The sequence below is a fragment of the Impatiens glandulifera genome, chromosome 3 (genome assembly GCF_907164915.1).
Source record: "Impatiens glandulifera chromosome 3, dImpGla2.1, whole genome shotgun sequence".
NCBI lineage: Eukaryota > Viridiplantae > Streptophyta > Magnoliopsida > Ericales > Balsaminaceae > Impatiens > Impatiens glandulifera.
Window position 1 is genome coordinate 64,039,318 of NC_061864.1, and position 22,776 is coordinate 64,062,093.

A 22,776-nucleotide genomic window follows, 5' to 3' on the forward strand; every position below is an offset into this window, starting at 1 on the left:
ATTTTATTATGTTTTTATTCAATTTTTTGTATGTAGGCATTTATAGATTTGTTGTTCATTATTAGTACAACGCCTACAAGTACCTTTAATGCATTTATGTGTGTAAGAATATGAATGAGACCCTCGATAAAGCAGTTAGAGTAAAATAGTTGAAATAAAGAATTGTGAGCTAAATGAGAGTATAGAATAACTTTCACTTATTATAAAATTGTTAGAAATACTAGTGATTCATTTTGTTAATATTTTTTTATGTTAATAACTATTAAGTGATACATTTTGTATTTTTGTTTCTATGTGAATATTATTTTTGAATTAATATTTTTAAAAATAGTTATTTATTTGTTTTAAATATTTATAAAGTTTTCAAATATATGTGATGTATTATAAGAAATAATTAGGAACAATACAATTTAAAATAAATATATTAATTTCTGATAAATTTTTTATGGAAAACCAAAATTTTTCGACGAATATACCTATGAAAACATGAGAAATATTCTGACAGATATTTCTATAAAACATGAGAAACATTCTGACGAATATTCCTACGTAATAGTTTCAATTAAATAATATATAACGTCGTAAATTCTGTGATAAAAATATCAAAACTGGAAAATTAGTATTTTCTACCGATAAAAAATATATTGTGTAAGAAATATCATCCCAGTATGGCATTCATCAGAATATTTATACTTAAATATCGACGTTTATTATACAAATTAAAAATATGTCGCTAATTTATATATTCGTAAAATTGTCAAATTTTATAAAAAAACTATTGAATAATGATTCATATAGTAACCAAACTATTCGTATTATCACAACGTTATTAATATCATAGAGCTCATAGTCTTTCTTGGGATTTTGTGTTTGTTAATTTTTTAATTTTTATGAACTTTTTATAATGTCAGATTTAGTTTCGTTACGTTCAAATAACTCTTATTTTTTTAGAATACATAATTATTTATGAAAAAAATTCATATATATTTATAATTCACAAAATAAGTCCTTATAATTTTTTTGTCCATTAAGTATGACACAAATTTATAAACTGATGTATACACACATTTTATTTTTAATTTATGGATAAATTTCATGACATATTAACCAACATTACAAGTAAGTACGATTTTTTCTATTTAAAAAATATATTTTTATTAAGAATAACTGAAAAGTGATATCTAAGAAAGGCAAGGAGATTTGATGAAATGAAATTATTTGTAAGTGTGCATAGATTTCAATGACAAATGTACTGATGGTGAACCACCTTTAGCTTTTGAGAAGACAGTGAAAGCAGAAGACTAACTTGATGATGTCACGTGGAAGCTTTCCTAAATCCATTTGACCGGAGCCGGGATGAGATTAAAACTACAACTAGTTGTAAGGATATACCACCAAACGAAGTAGTTTATGAAATTAAATTTTGTAAGGTTGTATGCAAGAACAGAAATTTGATTTCATATCTACCCGGGTTAAAAAATAATTATAAAATTTACCTGATAGTAATATTAAACAAACAAACAAAATCCACTAATTCACTTAGTTATATATATACAAAATATTTTAGATGACTCGGACTATAACCCAAGTAGCCCATAAAGTAGATCTACCGATTAAAGCATAAGATTGGTTCAATTTTTAGTAGGCCAAATAACTATTGTTAGTTTAGGATTCTAAGAAAGTGGATTATTAATATAAAATTTAAATATTTTTTTGTTTGTTAATAATTTAAATAATTTGGTTGATAAAATAATAACGAATAAATGAGTACTAGTAAAAAAAAAAAAAAAGGGGGAAATAGCTAGCAAACATGGCGATTGGGTTTAGAATAATCGTTACTACTGTTCATAACAGCGATTAGAATTAAATCCAATCGCAACTACCCTTATAATGGCGATTAGTCCTTCAACCAATCGCTACTAGATAGAATGAAAAACGATGGGTTATAAAACCAATTGCTGCTAGACTTTTTGAAGTTTAACTGCGATTGTAAATGAAACCAATCGCTGGGATTTTATAAGTAGCGATTGGATAAGCAACCTATCGCCATGTAATCAATCAATCACCACACTTAGATCTAATATATCTGATATTACTTTAAAATTGATCTAATATATCTAATATAATATATCTATTAATATCTAATATAATATCACATTAATATCACTCTTAATTTATTTATTTATTTTTCATGAGTTGGACCCTATTTGATATCCAGCCCAATGACTCTGCAATCAAACAACCCCCATAGTTGTTTAATTCTCAGCCCATAGTTCAAAAGAAACAAAACAAAACAAAACAAAAAAATCCCGAACGAAAGAAGAAGAAAAGAGTGAAGACGACGAAGAAACGCTGTTCAATCCTTGCCCAAACGCTGTCCGTTGAAGAAACAGTGAAGATTCATGGCTGATTGAGACGCCTCCTTCCGCAAGCAGAGAGAGATGACCGGATTTGAGACCTAATTTCTCTGTTTCGTTTCAATCCGAATTCAAACCAACCGGAGCAAGACAATCCGGACATCCTAATGTAGTAGCGCCGTAGCGAGAATTGCAGCCGCAAGAAATCCGGTAATTTGTTTTAATCGATTTGCGTAAGAGTTTTTGTTCAACAATGGTTTGTTTAGATTTAGTTTAAAGCTCTACTGTAATACCCTAAATTTTGAGATGGTTTAGATTCAGATTTAGGGTTTCCAGACGATTCATAACAAATGTTCAACAATGGCGCCTTCTATGACATCCTCGTCCACGCTATGGATTCCACTTACCGTCTCCACCGCTTCATCCTCTCCCGCACTTCATACTTCAGGTTTTCCAATTTCTTACTCAATTTCGTTGCTCTGTTATTCTGCTATTAGATTGTTCATTTAAGTATTCTGCTATGTTACTCAATTTCGTTGCTCTGTTATTCTGCTATTAGGTTGATCATTTTATTTTCTTATTACTGGTTCAGACTTAAATTGTAAGGTTAGCAAGGAAGAGTAATGTGGTTGTGTTTTGATTGGTTTAGTAGCAATGATAAGAGAAGAAATTTATTCAACTAATGAAACCTTCCATCAATGGCAACTCTGGCCATTGGGAGATGCGAGGTTTTGCTCAAGAACACTACTGACACCGCTCTTATATCATGTGGGATCTTAAAGTATTTTGAGTGGAGATTTGAAACCTCAATTTTTGTGTTTTGAATTGAATGGAATTCCATTCACTTTTATAAAAATAAAAATAAAGAAGGGATAACCAACCACTACTACAGTTGGTTTCCATTAAGCTGGGGCATAACATCCAGTATTTTAGTTTCCTAAAAATGAGTTTTCTTTTAGGAAGCTCTTTGTTCCTTTTCTGTCCTGACTTGTTTCGTTTTCCATACGGTCAATGCGATTTTCGCGTTCACTGTGTATCACTGAAAAGTAAGTCTCTTTTATTAAAACAGTTTAAATCCCATACATAAATGGCAGAACTAAGCGAAACATTGAATGATTGTATTATTAATTTCTAACTATTGTCTGTTTAGCACAATGTTTTAAAAGAAACAGAATTAGGGTTGCACAAGTTTAGAGCTATACCAATTGTTGGATAAATCAACTTTTCTATTTCATTTTATACCTTAAGAATTTATCTTAATGATATTTGCAGGCACAAAGCTTATAACTTATTAGCCAAGTAATAGGAGCCTTTGTATTCGAGTAAACATCCAGCTTATTGAAATGATCATAAGGTTCAGGCTAGCTACCATGGGTTTGAAATGCCAAAGCCTCATAGAATCTAGGTATTCCCTTAAGTTCTTACACAATGGCCCCGATACCTTAGAAGAGCTACTTGACAGGCATGTAGTGAAAAAGGAAACCTATGACGATGACGGGGATGAGAATGAGTTGTTGATTCGGCAAAGGCTAACGGGAACTCGACGTGAGGCATTTAATCTTTATCGCGATATAATTAGGGCCACTCGGTTCTTCACGTGGCCAGATTCGAGAGGTGTGCTTTGGCGTGATGTTTTGAGAGAAAATGCAAGGAAGGAGTTTGAGGGGGCTCGTTTTGAGAAGGATCCTGAGGTTATAACTCGGTTGTTGATTGGCGGGCATGATGCTGTTCAATCGGCGATAGAAAAGCTCATTGAGAAACAACAGATACAGATTGAGAAGGAAAGACGAGATAAAGATCATTGATGAGTCTCACGGTAATCTCTGTTTTGATCTTGAGAAATTATTAGATAAGTATTTTTTTTGTTTATCCTACCTTTATAAACCTCATTAATGCATGTTTCATCTTAAGTTTGTTAGCAATAGTAATTTATAGTTTTGAAAGGCTTGCATAGCTTCCAAATGGTTGTAGATTTGAGCCTTCACGACCATTTAAAATGTTTAATTTATATTTCAACATTGTATCGTTGATATGTTTATGAAGGAACACTTTGCTTATCCTGAGTTTCGCGAGGGGTTAGGGTGTTCGCATTTATTATTGTTATTAGTCTTTGAGTGTAGATTAGTCTTTTTACTTAATCGTTTACATTAACTATATATAAACCTCTATTTTATAAACTAGAAATTGTTATTATTAACAAGTTAATGGCATTTTATGAAAGTCAAAATAATGATGATGTACAATTTCAATTTTACAAATTATTTTTAATGCAAAGATACATGTTATAACTTTTGTGTTTTTTTTTATCAGAACGGCTTAAGAGAAAATTAGTGTAGGAACTCACAATTAACACAAGTAAGAAACTTCCTAATTATTTTTGTTTGTGATCTCTAGCAATATAAATGTAATAAAATCACTTTTCAATTAGAATGTAATTGCAAGGAAGAAATCATATTAGCAGCGACTTGCATCTCTCTCAAGTTAACGAGTGTTGATAGTCTGGTCTTTTGACATGTTTACAACTGTTAACGAGTGATGATAGTCTGGTCTTTTGACATTATCGTCTCTTTTGTTATTGGTGGTGCAGGGAATTATCCCTCTTGTTGTTCATTCTTGGAAGATGGAAATGGAAGGGGTACTTAAAAAGACGAATCTACTTGTTTGCTAGTGAACTCCTTACTACTAATCCAATTTAAGTGAGGTACATGAATTGGTAGTTTAATTATGTATTTTTATTTTTATTTTGTTAATGATGATTCATGCTAACTGGTAGTAGTATTGTCAAGAAGAAGATTCAGTCTTGGGGTTGTGAAATCTTTATCTTTTTTTAGGAATCAATAATTTGTTTATTTAGTGAAAAATATTCATAATTTATATTTCATTTGCTATAGTAACATGTTCTTATTATATATATAACCATTGTTGTGAAATTATGAGACTTGGGTCAAATTTAAAGTGAATTCTTTCACATATATGGAAAAATGAGTCAACAAATTATCATTTTAGTGGAACAATCCTGTTGAAAACAAATGTATGGATGAAATAGTTATAATTCATTATGTGATTACCTTTTACCAATACCATTTTTTAATGTGATAGTTCTTTGTGTATTTTGTGAATAGGAAGAAAATAATTAATTAGTTTGATATGAATGACATTACATATTATATCTATTTTAGTAGTCTTGATTGTATTTTATTACATTTTTATTCATTTTTTTATATGTAGGCACGTATAGTTTTGTTATTCATTGTTAGTACATCACATACAAGTACCTCTAATGCAGTTATGTGTGCAAGGATATGGACGAACCCTCGATAAAACAACTGAATAAAGAATTGTGAACTAAAATGAGAGTATAGACTAACTTTTAGTTTTTGAAAAATGGTTAGAAACTACTGGTGATACATTTTGTTAATGTTTTTTTTATGTTAGTAATTATCGAGTGTTACATTTGGTATTTTGTTTTTAAGTGAATATTATATTTGACTTAATACTTTTAAAAATAAATATTTATTTATTTTAAGTATTATTATTAAAGTTTTCAAATATATGTTATGTATTATAAAAAATAATTATGAGAAATAAAATTTAAAATAAATATATTAATTTGTGATGAATATTTCTATAGAAAACAAGAATTTTTCGACGAATATTTCTATGAAAACATGATAAACATTTTGACCGATATTCCTATGAAAATATGAGAAACATTCTGACGAATATTCCTATGTAATAGTTTCAATTAAATAATATGTAGTGTTGTAAATCATGTGGTAAAAAACATCAAAACCTTTCGACGGATATTCTTACGGCAACATTACAAATTTTCTGATATTCTTACGGAATATTTCTAATGAAATAATTTGTCAAAAATATTGTCGTAAATTCTGTAGTAAATACAATGGAAAATTTCCAGTGAAATTATACGTTATAAACATTGTCGAAATATTTATCGTAAATTTGTAAAAGTATCGTTGGGAAAAATCGACCGAAATAGCTGAATCCTAATTTGGCGGTGGGCGGCAATGGAGAGATCGAAGTCTACTCCCGATTTGAGATCGAGTCATCTTCATTGTTGCTGTTAGGGATCGAATCGTATGCTACTAGTCATCTTCTCCGCTACTAGTTGGAGATCGATTTGAAGGGAGGCACAAGGGGTTTACCTCTAGTTTTAACGTTTTAGTTTTAAGTCGAGATTGGTTTATGTTTCTTTCAATTTGGACGACTGTCAGTTTGATTAATTGTTACTTTCTGTTGTTCCATTCACATGTTTGTATGTTGTTCCATCCACATGTTTGATAAAATGTTTCAATCAATGAGATTTCGTGTTTGTACTTACTATGTTCAGCTAGTTTAGATATTTTTATAAAATCACATGCCATACACTCAACCTAATGCATGTTTCACCGTTATTTGTTTTTGAAGCATCCAGGTGATGAGACAGGGAGTTGAAAGCGGTTTCTAACTAAATTTAGTTGAAATTGGTAGGAATTTAGTGTAAAGTGTTGCTGATGGCTGACCGTGTTGATCACTCTCCGAGTCTTTCCATTACCTTCAAGTATTTATTTGGTCTGTCAAATGCATTTTTTTTATCATCTTCATAATCTCACGTCTCATTTATTCTTGCTCTAAGTCAACCTTTATTGCATATATGCACTATTTATGGGAGAACAACTACACAGGTCTTGTCAAGAGAGTTTCCATTCATATTCAACTCATGGATGGTCAGGAACCTAACCGTAAAGGATTATGCGATATTTCTTTTTTCTTACCTTCTTCTGAATCATGAGCTGTTCTTCTCCTTTTTTAAGAATTTATCGGATGCCCTTATAAATGAAACAAAATTTGGTGGAAGTTAAATGTGATGAGATGTGGCTATGCAATTGTTTATTCATTAAACAGTTTGTGTATATCAACTAGAAATGTTGATACTTGTTTCTTTAACTCTTTTGATTTTTGTACAAGGAATAAGAGGCCTTTGTCCTTTAGGCTTTATCCCTTTTTAGTAGTAGTGAATCCCCCAAGTGAATATTTACGACAAGAAATGAATCCAAATTTTAGGATGACTGACCCTTTTAATTATGAGATAATTTGTTCTTGGATTGGAAAGTTATGGGACTTATATTTAAAGGAGAATTTGTTTCCTTTACCTCGTCAAACAGCCTTGAGATCTTCAAGTGAGGTGTTTGGTTTTACACCATTTAAAGAGAAATAGGGAGTGAAGTCTGATCTCAATTTGTTTCACCCTTGTGCTTTATTTCCTATATTGGGTGTTTGAGATTCTTAATCTAGGTTGGTAGTTTATTCTCTTTTAATTTACTATTAGCTGCTGACATTGGTTTATTTACATCTATGTTCTGTCTGTTTTTTTCTTTTGATTTAAATGTTAAATTTTTTATTATTAATATTTTGAAAAGAAAATGAAAAAGAGGGGAAGGAAAAAGCATCACTCTACAATTGAAAAAAATAAATTTCTGGGGCCTCATTGACTTGTTCTTTGTATTCTGGTGGATATACAAGCTATATGTGTAGTTATTGTCAATATTTTGCACCAACTCTATCAATATTCATGCCGGCATAAATGATCTTGAAGTTAGGAAAATAATTGTTATTGCATTTGCTGTAAATAAGCCATGTTTTTTGGATTATGATTTGTTTGTTGTTTGTTAATAATAATATATAGAAAAAGTATTTGATATGTTTTACAGCCTTTGCAGATGTTGATAAACAATGGTATGCAAATTGGATTATCTTCTAATTCTGTGTACAAACCAACATGTGTATTCTCTATTTACCTTATTCAACAATTACTCACAATGTGCTTGGCTTTACTTTCTTTCAGCTAGTAATAATAATTAATGATGCCTATTATGAAATTATCTTTTGTCCATACCATATGCTGCCAGTGTAGTGTAAGTATTAACTTTTTATGTTATTGATGCTACATTGACACTGATATGATAAATATTTTTAATACATTTTCTAGATTTTTTCTAGATTTGACCAGCAAACAAAATTTTACTAACCATGACAAAAGGCATGACAGATACGTGTCCTCGAGGGTTATGGATTGAAAATAAGAACAATTGCTTTTTGTTGCATCAATAATTTTTCAGGTAATTTTTATTATTTATATAAAACATGAACATTAAATTGAAATTTCAATAAATAAAACAGTTCATCAATAAATATAGATTAAATTGAAATTGATTAACTTTCTTTTATGCATAAACATGTTGTTTTATATATATTTACATGCTTTTAGATAATTTGAGTCAATCAATTTCAATTTAGATTTAATAATACAATTTTATTTTAGGAATATTTATTTAGGTTGGAAGAGGCAAACAATTATTAGAACAAAAAGAATGAGGAGTTATTCTTCTAATTAATCATATTTAATGCATGATTTTAGCTTGTAGTAGCTTGATTTTTGTTGAACTATTGAATCTCAGTAAGATCTAAAGAATGATTTCGAGTAAGTACGTTAAAAATTATAATGTCTATTAAATTAAAATTTTGTTTTGTGGTTTCATAAATTAACATGTTAGCAACTATATCAATAGGCATGAGAATAGGAATGAAATACAATATTGTCTTGGTATCATGAACTGATCTGATATCAAGATTAATAATTTTATATTAAATGCTCCTTGAATTTGTAACACAAATTTTATTAATAACATAGCTATTCACTTACATTCACAGGTTTATTTCGTGTAATCCACACTAGCCTTACAAATATGATTTGAAAAATATAAGATAAGTTTTTCTTCCTATTTGACTTGAATTATCTTTTCATTTGTTATTATTAATTTATAGGCTAGCCACATTTTGATTATATGCTATTGTTTTCATTGTCTATTTATATTCAGTTACTAGAAATAAATCTAATGAGATCCTTTACACACATAATTGTCAAGTGTTCGTTAAGTTATTCCTAATTTAGGATCAATGTGAGTTTTTTCTCATGACTTAGGTTTCAGTTCAGTCATTTTCATTTGAGCAATCTTAAAACAAATATGTAGTATTGATGCTCCTCTTAAATATTTAATTTAAGTACTAATTTTATTCATTTTATTGCAGATTTCTTATCATACATCAAACAATGGATTCAAATGTATGTGATACATATCTCTCATCTACATAGTTTTTAATATTTGTTTTCTTTTCTTATTAAAGAAATATAAATGTAGGGTACATTTTACAAATAAGAAAATTATTAAGGGTTATTAAATAATGAGGAAGCAGACTAACAAAATACTCAATAAATAAATAATGTAAAGATAGAGTATAAGAGATGAAGATTGTGACAAAACAAAAGGGTCTTTTTAAGTTGTTAATATGAATAGAAGTGTATCGTGACCATGTTCAAAAATATATATTAATTTATTCCTTATAAATTATACTTTTGTTTTAACTTTTTTATTCTTTCTTATTCTAAAATAAAGTAATTGACTTTTAAGACTTTAATAGAACATTTTGTCTTATTTTAAAAGTTATGTGCATAATTTTTTATTAGTCAATTGTGTGAATTCAAATAAATTATTATGATAAAATATATATATATTTGGTATCAATTTAATGATTAAATTAGTTTATTATAAATAGGTATAATAATGGTGGTTTTGATGAGTTATATTTTATTGCAGGTGAAATATTTTGTTTTTATTTAATTGTTCTTTATTATGTTGTTTCTAATTTGTAGTATAATATAAGTATTAATGCTTTTAATATTTTAACTATAGATTGTGTATATGCAATGAATAGACACAACACTTAAGGATGTATTTGAATGGTTTTCATAGTTTTGATTAAAAAATTTGTATCTCATTTAGTATTTCTTATGTATTTAGAATTTTTGTTTAAATTTGAAAATAATTATTAAAATATATAAATAATAACTGTAAACAAAATGAAAATATAATTGCTTGAAAAATAGAAAAGAAAACTGGAGAAAAAATATAAACCCAAAGAAAAAAACAAAAAATCCGAAGAAATAATGGGATAAAAATTAATTCAAAAATATATAGTTCTGGCGACGTTTATTTTAATTTTACCAACGTTTATTTAAGCGTCGCTGACACCTACAACGACCCTGCTTTCGGCGACGCAAGATTAAGTGTCGTTCGTTGATATCTATGGCGACGCTTTTAAACGTCGACAGAAGTCTTTTTAAAGCGTCGGCGGATGTCTAATTTGTTGTAGTGGTAAGTATGATTTTTTCTATTTAAAAAATAAATTTTTGATTAAGAATAACTGAAAAGTGATATCTAAGAAAGACAAGGAGATTTGATGAAATGTAATTATTTATAAGTGTGCATAGATTTCAATGAGAAATGTAGTGATGAAGTAGTTTATGGAATTAAATTTTGTAAGGTCGTTAATAATTTAAATAATATGGTTGATAAAATAATAACGAATAATTGAGAATATTTTCAAATAATCTAAAACCAACACAAGACTGTTATCTATGGTTTCTTAATTAGTTGCTGCCCACAAAGATCTTGTTTTGGGTGTTTGACCTCATTGAGGATGACATGACAGATTGGTTTTGAGAGTAATGACATGGCATTGACTTTGTGTTAAAAGAGATATGATAAGAAAAAATTACTTGTTTATAATTAGGAGAAGTTAATATGTCAAATGTTTGCCTTTTGTAAAGAATTATTTTTGACCTAATCTTGTTTTCATATGGAAGAATTTAAGGATATGTTTGATTATTCAAGTAACTATTTTGATGTCGAATTAGATATAGTAGAATGTTGAACATCAAATAAAGTTTTTCTTATGTTAGGGTATTGATCATTATAGAGCATAAGTGGTGACAATATCTAGGTATTATGCTATTTGTTATAATTTTCATATATTATGGTTCGATGACCCCATTATTTAGGGTGGACAAATATTTGAAGTTCGGTTCAAAACATGATTGAGATTCATGCCACATGCTGACCCTATACTATTGCATAGGGCCACTTGACCCCAATTTATATTTTAATATTAACAATTACAAGTTTATTATATTATCCATTAATATCTAATTATATATTATAAGTTTCTACTCCCCTAATTACTAACTCATGTCTATATTAATATCTCTTTTAAAATCATTAATTTTTTTTTTATCAATCTAATTCTTTATCCCTTTCTACAATTCTTCTAACTTTTTCTTTTAAATACTTAATTTCATATATATTTCTATAATAGTTATTATATATTTAAACTTCTAGTTAATATAATTATCTTAATATTTAGGGTTACACTTTTTTTTTTCATGCATGCCTGTCTTTTTAGCTGTTGTTGTTGGTGAGTTTGAATTGAGATTAGTTTAGATGGTAAAATATTTGGTTGAAAATAAATTTATATATTTTCAATGATTGCATTCGACTCGTGAGTATAATCTACAGCGCTATTATTAAGACGTTTTTAAGATTTTTTCGATAAAATCCGTAGGGACAGATCTATGTTTGAGGGGTCGGGTGAGCTTTTGCTTACAGTAGGAATGTGACAGGTTCCCTAATTTTTAATTTATTTCACAATGATTTGTTTATATAAAATTCTCATAAAAAAAAAACATTTATCCCTCGTTTTATACATAAATTTTCTTTTATTTTCATAATTACACACTAACTTTAATTCATATATAAAAATCCATTTATAAACAATTCTTCGTCCTTAATGAATATCTTTGTGAAACTCATCATACTTTTTAATTTCTATTCTTCCATTATAATATGTAATTTTAAATACTATTTATAAAAAAAAAAAGTCAATATCAATATCTTCTAACTCCTATATATCCACATTGATAAGAATTTAGGAATATCCAAATATAGTGGGATTAATATACAAATGTCTTGTTTACTATTTGTGTCAACGGAGAAGACCTCGTCCATCTCTTCCATATATATATATATGTTAATCTTTCCAACAATGGATTGAACCCTCGACAACACAAAATATACAATATTCTCTTTCAATTCCTCTCTCGTTCTTGCTTGACCATTGCCATCAAACAATCGGCAATGGTTGGGATGACGAACGAGATGGGTTTGAAGGATTCAGAGTCCGTAAATGGAAAGAGGGTTACAAAGATTCCTAAAGATGGGATTCATGATTTCATGAGGTCCATTATAGCTTCTGACCCTGAGGCTCAAGACCTAAAGGAGCCATTTTTCGTTTTGGATTTGGGTGTGGTCAAGAACCTTATGGATAAATGGACCCATAACCTTCCAACCATCCAACCTTTTTACGCTGTCAAATGCAATCCCGACCCTTCGTTCGTCGCCTACCTAGCGAGCCTCGGGGCCAACTTCGACTGCGCTAGCAAGGCGGAGATCGAACAAGTCTTGTCGCATGGAGTTTCACCCGAACAAATCATATTTGCGAACCCATGCAAACCCGAGTCCCACATTCGCTTCGCGGCGAAAGTGGGAGTCAAAAGGACTACTTTTGATTCGGTATTCGAGGTGGAAAAGATCAAAAGGTGTCACCCGGAGTGCGAGCTTATAATCAGGATTAAAGCACCTGACTTTGAATCAGCCAGGTGCCCATTGGGCGCGAAATACGGCGCCCTTCCTCACGAAGTCGAGCCGCTTTTACGAGCGGCTCAAGATGCGGGCGTTGCTGTTGTGGGCGTCTCGTTTCACGTGGGGAGTGGGGCCACCGACTGGAGGGCGTACCACTCTGCTTTGGCAGCGGCCGCAGAGGTCTTCAAGACCGCTGCCAGGCTAGGGTTGCCAAAGATGAGAGTCCTCAACGTTGGGGGCGGTTTCACCGCCGGGCCGCAGTTCGAGGACGCGGCTGAAGCGGTGAAATTCGCGATCCAAGCCTATTTCCAAGATGAAACCGACCTGGAAATCATTGCAGAGCCAGGTCGGTTCTTTGCCGAGTGGCCATTCACGCTAGTCGCGAATGTCATTGGAAAGCGCATTAGGGGAGAGTTGAGAGAGTATTATATTAACGACGGTATTTATGGGTCGTTGAATTGCATATTGAACGATCATGCAGTTGTTACCATGCAACCGTTGGATTTGGAAAATGACCACGACCTAGAGATGAAAACGACAATGACTTATCCATCGACGGTCTTTGGCCCGACATGCGATGCTCTTGACACGGTGGCTCGAGACTACCAGCTCACGGAGATGGAAGTCGGGGATTGGTTGGTGTTCACGAAACTTGGTGCATATTCATCTGCTTGTGGTGCGAATTTCAATGGGTTCAAAGGTGTTGGTATTTCAACTCATTTGGTTCATTCCGAGCATTGCTAAGGTTAATTATAACATTTCTATCAAATTGGTTTGGTTAGTGGATGAGGCAAAGTTTCATCTAAAGAATGGTAGTTTATAACAAGATCAAAAAGGCTATTTTTGTACCTTTTGCTTTTTGTTTTTATCTTTCAGATCATCTTTAATGTTATTTTGTTTGCCTTGATTAATTTGCTAATGAACTTGTATAATTTGTTCATCAAAATTTTCGGCTTGTTTTTGTAAGTTTGTGGGAAATGCTTCTTATAGTGAAAATTAATAGGCTTGTATAGTGAAGATGGTCTTACACATGCAACCATTAGATTTGGAATATGACCACGACCTAGAGTTGAAAACGACAATTACATCCATCGGCGATCTTTGGCCCGACATGTGATGCTCATCAAACGATGGCTCGGGACTACCAGCTCATTGAGTATGTGTAAAGAATATTTCAAGCCAAGAATGAACCGACATAAATTCCCTCAAACAAGGAACAACTCTTCTCGAGAAATACTATTCTAAAATACTACTCATTTGAGTTGGGACAAGTATTATTGCTTGATTTCTCTTATAAGGTCTGAACATTATTGTTATGGTTAATAAATGTGATAGTTTATCAAAATAATTTGAAGATCTTAGATACAAGAAAATGACTAATTAAGTCAATTTAAAACTAAATCGATGATTTCTTAAAAAAAAGTTGGTAATAGAACTTATTTCGGACATTAGTAGTTAGGGTTTAATCACTTTTTCTCATCTTTTAAAGAAAAAAATAAGTCAAGAATATTTTGGATCTTTTAAGTATAAAATTATGAAGTGGCACTTTCAATGAACATTTGGTTCAAAGACAAAGAGAAGTAAGTTAAAAAAAAAAAAATCTTTTTAAGTTTAAAATTATAAGGTGGCAATATAAATGAAAATTGGAGATGTGTTTTTTTTTTTATTTAAAAAAATATTAACCATGGTCATGAACTTAACTTTAAGTTAATATGTTTGTAGTGAAAATCGATTTTATAATATTTAATTTAGAATAAAAACAAAAAAATCATCCTACACAAAATATATCAATGTGTGAATATCTAAAAAAAGATGAATGCATTCAATTTTATTATTATTATTAATATTTTTTTATATTTAAAAAAAATATTTCTTTAAATTTTAATACATTTTACATTAAAATTTCGAGAAGAATGTTACGTATATTACTGAATTAATTTTTGTTCGTGTATATCACTATAATTGAGTTTAATTTCATCTATATCCCTAATTAGTTTAATGTTTATCTGTACCCACCAAAGTAGTTCAGTGATAAGAGTCAGCTTAAAAGATCAAAATGTCACGAGTTTGATTCTATTTGGAAGCGTTTTAAGTTTAAGCGGGGAACCATAGTTGTGGGGTGTCATGTTAGTTCTCCTTTAATTCCCCTAAAAAATATCATTAACAAAAACATTAAAATCCGTTAAATTATTCTTTAAATGATGACACTTGTGATTTATATGTCATTTTATTTTAAAATTAATATATATTATATATTTGTTTTTATTTAATATTTTAAATATCAAAACTTTTACATTTTTTTAAAAACATTAATCAAACCATCTATACATATTCTGAGATATTCTGAGAGACATTAACAATAATTTTAAATTAATATATACTATATATAAATTATTGTTAATACCTCTTAAAATATTTAGATCGGTTAGGTTAATGCTTTTAAAAATGTAAAAGTTTTATTATTTAAAATTATGAATAAAAATAAAAATATAATATATTAATTTAAAAAAAAAAATGATATGTAGCAGCATTTAATAGAAAATTTAATGAATTTGAATGTTTTTATTAACCATTGATATAGATGAACATTAAACTCAACTATAGTGATATGAACGAACAAAATTTAATTCAACGATAATATTTTTATGCAATTTTAATACCAAATAAAAACAAAATAATTTTCCATTATTGAAATGATGAAGCATGAATGTGATCCATATATTTATTTTTACAAACTCTAATAATTAAATGACATGTAAAGAATGTCTAAGAAACACAAGAACTGACAATTTAGAACAAAAAGTCCAGCAGCTGTTGAAAATTCTTATCTTCTCATAACTTTTATAATCAAAATCACAATTTAAGAACATAAACCACAACAAATTCTTCATCGGAGTAAACAATTGAACCTTATTCCGGCGCAACCTGAGCCGTCCAATCAAAACCCTGCAATTTCTCCCGTCCACTCACAAACCGTCGGATCTGTCCTAACGCCGGCACCTTTTCCGGCAAATTACCACCCGACACGTCAGATTTCGATCTCCTAACTTGCGGTTTGGAAACCCCTTTCCCAGATTTGTTCTTGTTCTTCTTTGTCTTCTTCTCTTTCTTGTTCTTGATTTCACCCATACAAGAAATTTTCGGCGAAGTGGGTTCTTGTGATTGATTGTCGCCGGAGTTCTTGGATGATAGATTGTTTCTCCGGCGAGCTTCCGGTGGAACTATAGATATCTTGAACCCTTTTCTTGTGTTTGTATGATTTTCCGGTTGGGTTGGGCTAAAGTGAAGATTATGGAAAGATATTGCTGATGATAGGAAATTGAAAAGCCTGTTCTTGGGTTTAGTCGGTTTCTCCATTGAAGCTATTTCTCTGTTTTTCAATTCTCTTTCTCTGTTTGAATATACTAAGATAGATGATAAGGAAAAGAGATTAATAAATACTAAATTGGTAATAAGGTTCCAAGAATGATAACAAGAATAAACAACAAAAGGAACATAGGAATTGTTGACTTGGACAAGAAAGATTTGTTTTAACTTATAAACCTTATTTTTGTCATCAACTTTGATTAATAGTTCATTCTTAACCCTATACTATAAATTCAAAATTTTCATCATATACTTGCATTAGTTACTTGAGGATACATTGATTAAGGCTTATTAGGATTTGGGTTTTTTTAAATTTTCTTCATATACTTGTATTAGTGGATGAATTGAGTGATTGGATGAATGAGAAATAATGTATGATTAAATTGAGACAAACTCTAGTAAGAACTTACCAAATTAACGGTTGAATCTCGTAGGTCTATTGATAATAAGTCGGTCAATCGATTCTTTAGCTGAGTAAGATAGATCTTGAAGAGCCATGATATTGAATATCTGGGATTTGTTGCTACCCATCTTTCCAAAACAAGAGCGAGGACAAGAATGGAAGAACAAATAAAATTTAAAATATGTATGTATAATTTTAGTTATAATATCTCTTTTAATAATAAGTTTTCACATTAAACTATAGTTCATGTCTAAAAATAATAAGAAAAAGAATAAATAAGTTTTAAATTGATGTGGAGGAATGAATTTAAGTGTCCTAGTTTCATAAATTAAAAAAATTAATAATAGTAATATAAGATGTTTTCCTTGAAAAAATTAAGCTAAATTGTTCTTAAAACTGTTTTAAGTAATTTTATTGAAAAAAGATATATTAGAAGTAAAACGATAAAATCGAACAAATTGATTCTCTAACAAATTAAATTGAACCGACTAATAAATCAAAATTGACAATTTAAAATTCTCTCAAAACAACGTCAAAAATTATTTTAGTGTACAAATCAAGCAAATTGCATTATTTTTATCGTTAACATTTTCTCAACTAACATTGTTTGGAACTTAATTTCTCAAACTTAAATATTTTCTTTATTCTTTCTCAAACCAATTTCATTTATTTTTTATCATCGTAAAGATCTTTAATAATTTTAAAATAAGATAATTATAATAATTTTTATTAATTATAAAATTATTATATAGTAAATATTAAGATGTTTTAAATTAATTTGTAATATTTAAATATTTATGAAAATAATTAAGTGAATATTTATTATATTATTCTTAAAATATAAAATAATATATACACAAAATATTATTACAATATTATAAATTGTGATAATATTAATATTAATATTATATTATATAAATTTTCTTATATATTAATTATAATTTTTATATAATAGACCTAACTTATATAATTAAATATAATTATTTAATACAATTCCTTCTATTATTTTAATAATTATGTTATATAAAAATAATAATTTAAATATATAAATATATATATATATATATAAATTATATAAATAATTAAATTTAGAATGTATTTAAGAATAGTTATAATATTAATAATTTTTTAAATAATATATATGCATATATATATAAAAAGATTAATTTAAAAGGCTGAATTTAAATAAGATTAGTTTGAGAAAATGTCTTGTGCTTACCTACAAGTTAAAACGGGATATTGGAGCAAATGACACTAAAGATTATTGTATTTCTAAAAAGTGCTAGCGCATAAAAAAAAAGTGTTGGTGACACTTTTATTTTTTTTGGACGAAAATATTCCCGTTGCGAGATGCAACCGACATTCGCGAGACGCACCCGGCAATCGCGAAACGAAATTTTGTTTTTTTTCAAAAAAAAAATTGTCTTGCGAATGCCGGTTGCGCCTCGCGATTGTGGACGTCTCGGGACATGGGCAAAATCGTCTGAAAAGAATTATAAGTGTCACCAACGTTTTTTTTGTATGCGTGACACATTTTACCAACAATCCATTTTTTAATGTCATCTCATCAAATTTCCCATTAGAACGTCTATAATTTTATTAAAAATAAATAAAAACTTCATTATTCATATTAAAGTAATAAGAATAATTAAAGTAATAATAGTGAAAAAATTAATAAGGCACAATTTATTGGAATTATGAATTTTAGAAGTAATAACTAATTCGAAGTCTAATTCAGATAATAACAATAGAGATATTTTGTCCATAAAGTTTTACTATTTTAAAAAAATTAAAATAAAATAAGTGTCTCCATTTGAATAAAACGTTATACATTAATAACTTTCATGGGAGGCATTGTTATAATTTGTTTATTAATATGATTCCATATAATTTTTGTTATAAAAAATATTGAGAGTCAAAGATTTCATCTAAGATCTCACGTTTTTTGTTGGAGCGTTATATATAGTGAAATTCTTACGTATATTATGTGTATGAAAAATGTTGTATTATGGTTAGTCGTATATGTAATGAAGATGTTCAATCGACAACTCTTTTATTTTTGTATTGTCGAGTGGTGACTAATATATAGAATTTTTGTGGAGTACTACTCAGATTTATTAATGTCCAAGTCTTTGGATAATTGCTGAAAGTTTAGATTGTTGTGTCTGATATGACAAACCTACATATTTATGTTATCATCCCAATTATGTTTAAATAGACTTCTGCTTTGAGATAAATTGTCGAATTTTCAATGATAGTAGTCGTTCAATGCATATCATTCATAATACTAATATTATAACGTTTTTTGATATTCGTTCCAGAAATCCGATAAAGTCGGTGAGGCTATTCGGAGATCCAGGAGTAGCAAGATAACCCGCCTTTTCCCTTTCATCAAAGAGAGTTAATCATTTTCTCGAGTATGAGCCCAATAATCTATTGATTACATTTTTTTTAATTTCATATTTTATCGTTTTTGCTTAAAAATAAAAATAATTTTATTTAAAAGATTTAAAATCACAGTTCGATTTTCGATAAAATGTTTTTATTTATAATGAACCAATAATTTAAGTTGAAGGATTAATATTTGAAATTTAAAATACTTGATAAATAACAAACAATTAATATAAGTTTAAGGACAAAAATACATTTTATTCAAAGTTTTAAACATGGAAGGAAGTATTAATTATTAAACTAAGGTAAAAAAGTTGTATAATTCAATTTTAATTTCTCTATCTGCCGACCTCTCTTAATCATATCTATTAATTTAAATTGTTTATTTAAAGTCTCCCTATAGGGTGAGTCATTTGATAAATTTTGGATTTTATCTATTGTCTGTATTACAAACATAGATAATTTATTTGACATTTTTATTATCAAATATTATTTACTAATTAGTTTAGTTGAATGGAAGAAAGAATTGTTCTTAAAAAATAATAAAAGATTATATATTTGATTCTTAGTATAAAAATAAATTAAAATAAAATTATACTAACTTTTAAAATTAAAAAATATATACTTTATATTATTCTCAAATTTATTTGACTTAATAATTCATTACAAAATATAAATTTTCAAGTTTAGATAATATTCTAGAAAATTTATTTACTAAGATGTTGATGAATATTTCAAATAATAAAGATGTTAAAGATTAAAATAATTGTATTCATAAATTGATAATGTATTGTTTATTTGATTGATAATGATATAAAGCAGAAAAGTTAGACCAAATTTTATTATTAATAATTCAAAATCTGTCATTATCTCCCCCAAACATGGTCATCATCACATTGTTGACTTTTGGTGCCTTCCCAGGTTGAAGTGATAATATAATTTTATAGAACCTTCAAGTTTTCATATTTTATAAGAAAATCATTTTGTAAGAATAATTATTCATATTGAGTTCTCATTCTTTACAATAGTCATGTGTGCTAGCTTAAATTATTTAAGCTCACAAAAACTAAATTAAATATTTTGGGGTAATCAATATTTTTCCAATAAACTTGGAGTTAAGTCTAATATTTCTCCCTAAATTAAATGCTGTCTTCAACGTTTTATTAAAAAAATTATAAATAATCTATAGTAATATGTTTTACTCTCCTCAACATTTAAAAAAAAATCTAATTACTTTTTAACAATTAAAAACCATAAATAATTTTTAAAATTTCAAAAAATATAAAAAATAATTTAAAAATACTTGTATACAAAAATATATTTTATTAAAGACATATTTAAATTTATTTTTAAATTATAACACCTTAAACTCATATTTTCATGTACATTCCTCAATAATTTTCAACATAATAACATTTACTAATATTTAATATTATTTTATAATTTTAAATAGAAGAAAAAATCATAAATGTCTAGAACATTAAAAATAATTAGTTAAATAAACATAATAAAACAAAATTTTCAAATAAATAGTCGAAATTTTATAAAATAGAGAAAGTGAAAGTTTTTTTTTGAAATATCACCAAACATCGAATTCAGACTAATCTTTAATAAAATTATATTTATACATTTATATAAATATTTTTATTGATTTTAAAATAAAATTGACTATTTTTTAATCAAATAAATAATCTTTTAAATTATTAATTTAAAATAAAAATTTCTTTTAATCAAATTGTTGTTTGATTATTTTAAATCTTATTTAAAAAGATGGTTTAAATTTGATAAAATATTAATTATTGTTATAATTTTAAAATATAGAAATACATTTTTTTATAAATCTTTTCAATAAAATATTTTTGACACAAAAATCGAGACAAAATAAATTATAAAATAAAGCTTTTTACAAAGATCTCCGAGAAGGAAGAGATTTCTGTGCGTCACAAATATAAACGGTCATATTGAAAAAATTTCGCACACATTATTTTTTAATATATTATTAATTTTCTCTATACAAATGTTATGCTTTTGTCGTTGTGTTTTAAACGATATCAATTTCGTAACAACATAAAATATATATATAGATACTCCCTACGTTCCTTCATAAGTTTTATATTTTTTTTTTCCACTATAAATTTACATTTGCTTTATTAGTCAATTTAGTCAACATATACCCTATATAACTATCTATATTTTTCTCTTTTATTACAACAATTATCACTCAATTAAACAATTAATACAGACAATTAAAAACCTTAACACACCCACTCACTCGTCCCGACTCCTCTCTCTACTCAATTGAAAGTCTCTCTTCTCTAAATATTATTCGTGCTCGACATCTTCTCTAAATATACCATCAACGAATGAGAGTCCGATTCATCTGTTATTCTCACTATTAGCGACATCGATTCGTGCTCGCATGTTAAAATTGAGCTAGTAGATTTCTTGCTTGATTCATGGGTCCCTAAAAGTACGTCGGAGTCTTGGTTACCTACATGGCTGGATTCGACGCCTTGTGGGTTCAACTCGCTTTATGTCGGATATGGAAAGTATTTCATCGATGATGGTTGAATTGGAGACTTTGGCTTAGATATCCATTAAATCGGACTCCCCTTCGTCGATGGTGGTTGAATCAAACTCTTTGACCATGGTATTGGACACCGATGCAATGGAGAGACGTATGCCAACTGTGGAAATTTTGGCTATTTATTGCCTTACCATTTTGTTGATACCAGAATATACTTACGTGATATCTAATTGAAATTATTTATTGTGAAATATGTGATGTCTTAGACAAGTTTATGACTGAAATATGTGAGATTTTTTAGATGAATTATACATATTGAATTTGTGAGTTAATGACTAAAATATGTGATGAAAATATTTATATCACTGTTATGTTTACAACTAAAACATACTCCATTATTTAAGAGTATTTTGTACCTATAAACATACAGAAATTGTCCTATATTAAAAAAGTTGACTTACCTTCATTGCTACTACTATTTCTTTACAAAAACTAACCTACCCACAAAAGTTGACATGTACCTCCCTAGAGTGCACTCTCCATCTAATCAATAGGTGTGGATCTTCCAATCCATCTATCTCATTTATTTTCATCAAATACTCCATACATTCCTTTACTAACTAAGTGTAAATCCACTTCTAGGGCATGTGGAAGTATATATGTCTGCCCTAAGTTGTGAATGTTTTTTGATGTGTGGGAGCTTGTAATAGTTATGACCCTTTGTTTTGATAATTTCTACATACCATTCAAGCTTGTAAACTTAGAAATACATTATTGAAGGTAGTATGTGATAGTTCATTAAATGATGTTTTAACTGCTATAAGCATCTGATCAATTGTGTAGGCTGGTGTTTGTACCTACAATGATTGCAATGCTCTAAACCATCCCAAATCATTAATGTTAGTGCTAGGAGTATTTGTTGGATGAAATACAATGTGAATATTGAATCATTTAATAATTGCAGCAACCATAAAATTTGGATCATCATTCCCTATATGGGGTCTAGTGTCTTGTTGGATTATGATATCTTTAGAGGCAAAACTTGACCACTTAGCCTTTATAGTTGGTAAGACCTGTAATTATGTCACCAATAAGACAAAATAAACATTTAGTCTTATTTAGAAGACTCATTAGAGTACAATAGAAACTTCTAAAGTGTAATTTATGTTATCTGATTGATTAAACAATCTTCTGTGA

At 28.5% G+C, this 22,776-nt stretch overlaps 3 protein-coding genes across 8 annotated transcripts; 2 read left to right on the top strand and 1 right to left on the bottom strand.

Annotated features, from left to right (window-relative positions):
- Positions 1–2,284: 2,284 nt before the first annotated feature.
- Positions 2,285–6,811, top strand: LOC124929074. 6 transcript variants are annotated; one of them, XR_007098623.1, is made up of 6 exons: positions 2,285–2,567; positions 2,673–2,805; positions 3,630–4,173; positions 4,668–4,712; positions 4,945–5,058; positions 6,786–6,802. XR_007098623.1 is itself a non-coding variant. In XM_047469340.1 (4 exons), exon 3 carries the CDS (start codon positions 3,701–3,703, stop codon positions 4,160–4,162), a length of 462 nt encoding a protein of 153 aa, XP_047325296.1. In that variant the 5' UTR covers positions 2,285–2,567; positions 2,673–2,805; positions 3,630–3,700; the 3' UTR covers positions 4,163–4,173; positions 4,945–5,258. The 6 variants fall into 6 exon arrangements, 2 of the variants coding, with proteins under 2 accessions (XP_047325296.1, XP_047325297.1); XR_007098621.1 differs by lacking the exon at positions 4,668–4,712 and having other exon boundaries at positions 6,793–6,811; XR_007098620.1 differs by lacking the exon at positions 4,668–4,712 and having other exon boundaries at positions 6,786–6,804.
- A 5,577-nt stretch (positions 6,812–12,388) lies between these two features.
- LOC124930621 (ornithine decarboxylase-like) lies at positions 12,389–13,636 on the top strand. The gene has a single exon (XM_047470949.1). The coding sequence runs from the start codon at positions 12,389–12,391 to the stop codon at positions 13,634–13,636; it is 1,248 nt and encodes a 415-aa protein (XP_047326905.1).
- Positions 13,637–15,680: 2,044 nt separating this feature from the next.
- Positions 15,681–16,292, bottom strand: LOC124929076 (uncharacterized protein At1g76070-like). Its single transcript, XM_047469344.1, has one exon. It carries the CDS (start codon positions 16,247–16,249, stop codon positions 15,803–15,805), a length of 447 nt encoding a protein of 148 aa, XP_047325300.1. The 5' UTR covers positions 16,250–16,292; the 3' UTR covers positions 15,681–15,802.
- Between the last annotated feature and the right edge of the window lie 6,484 nt (positions 16,293–22,776).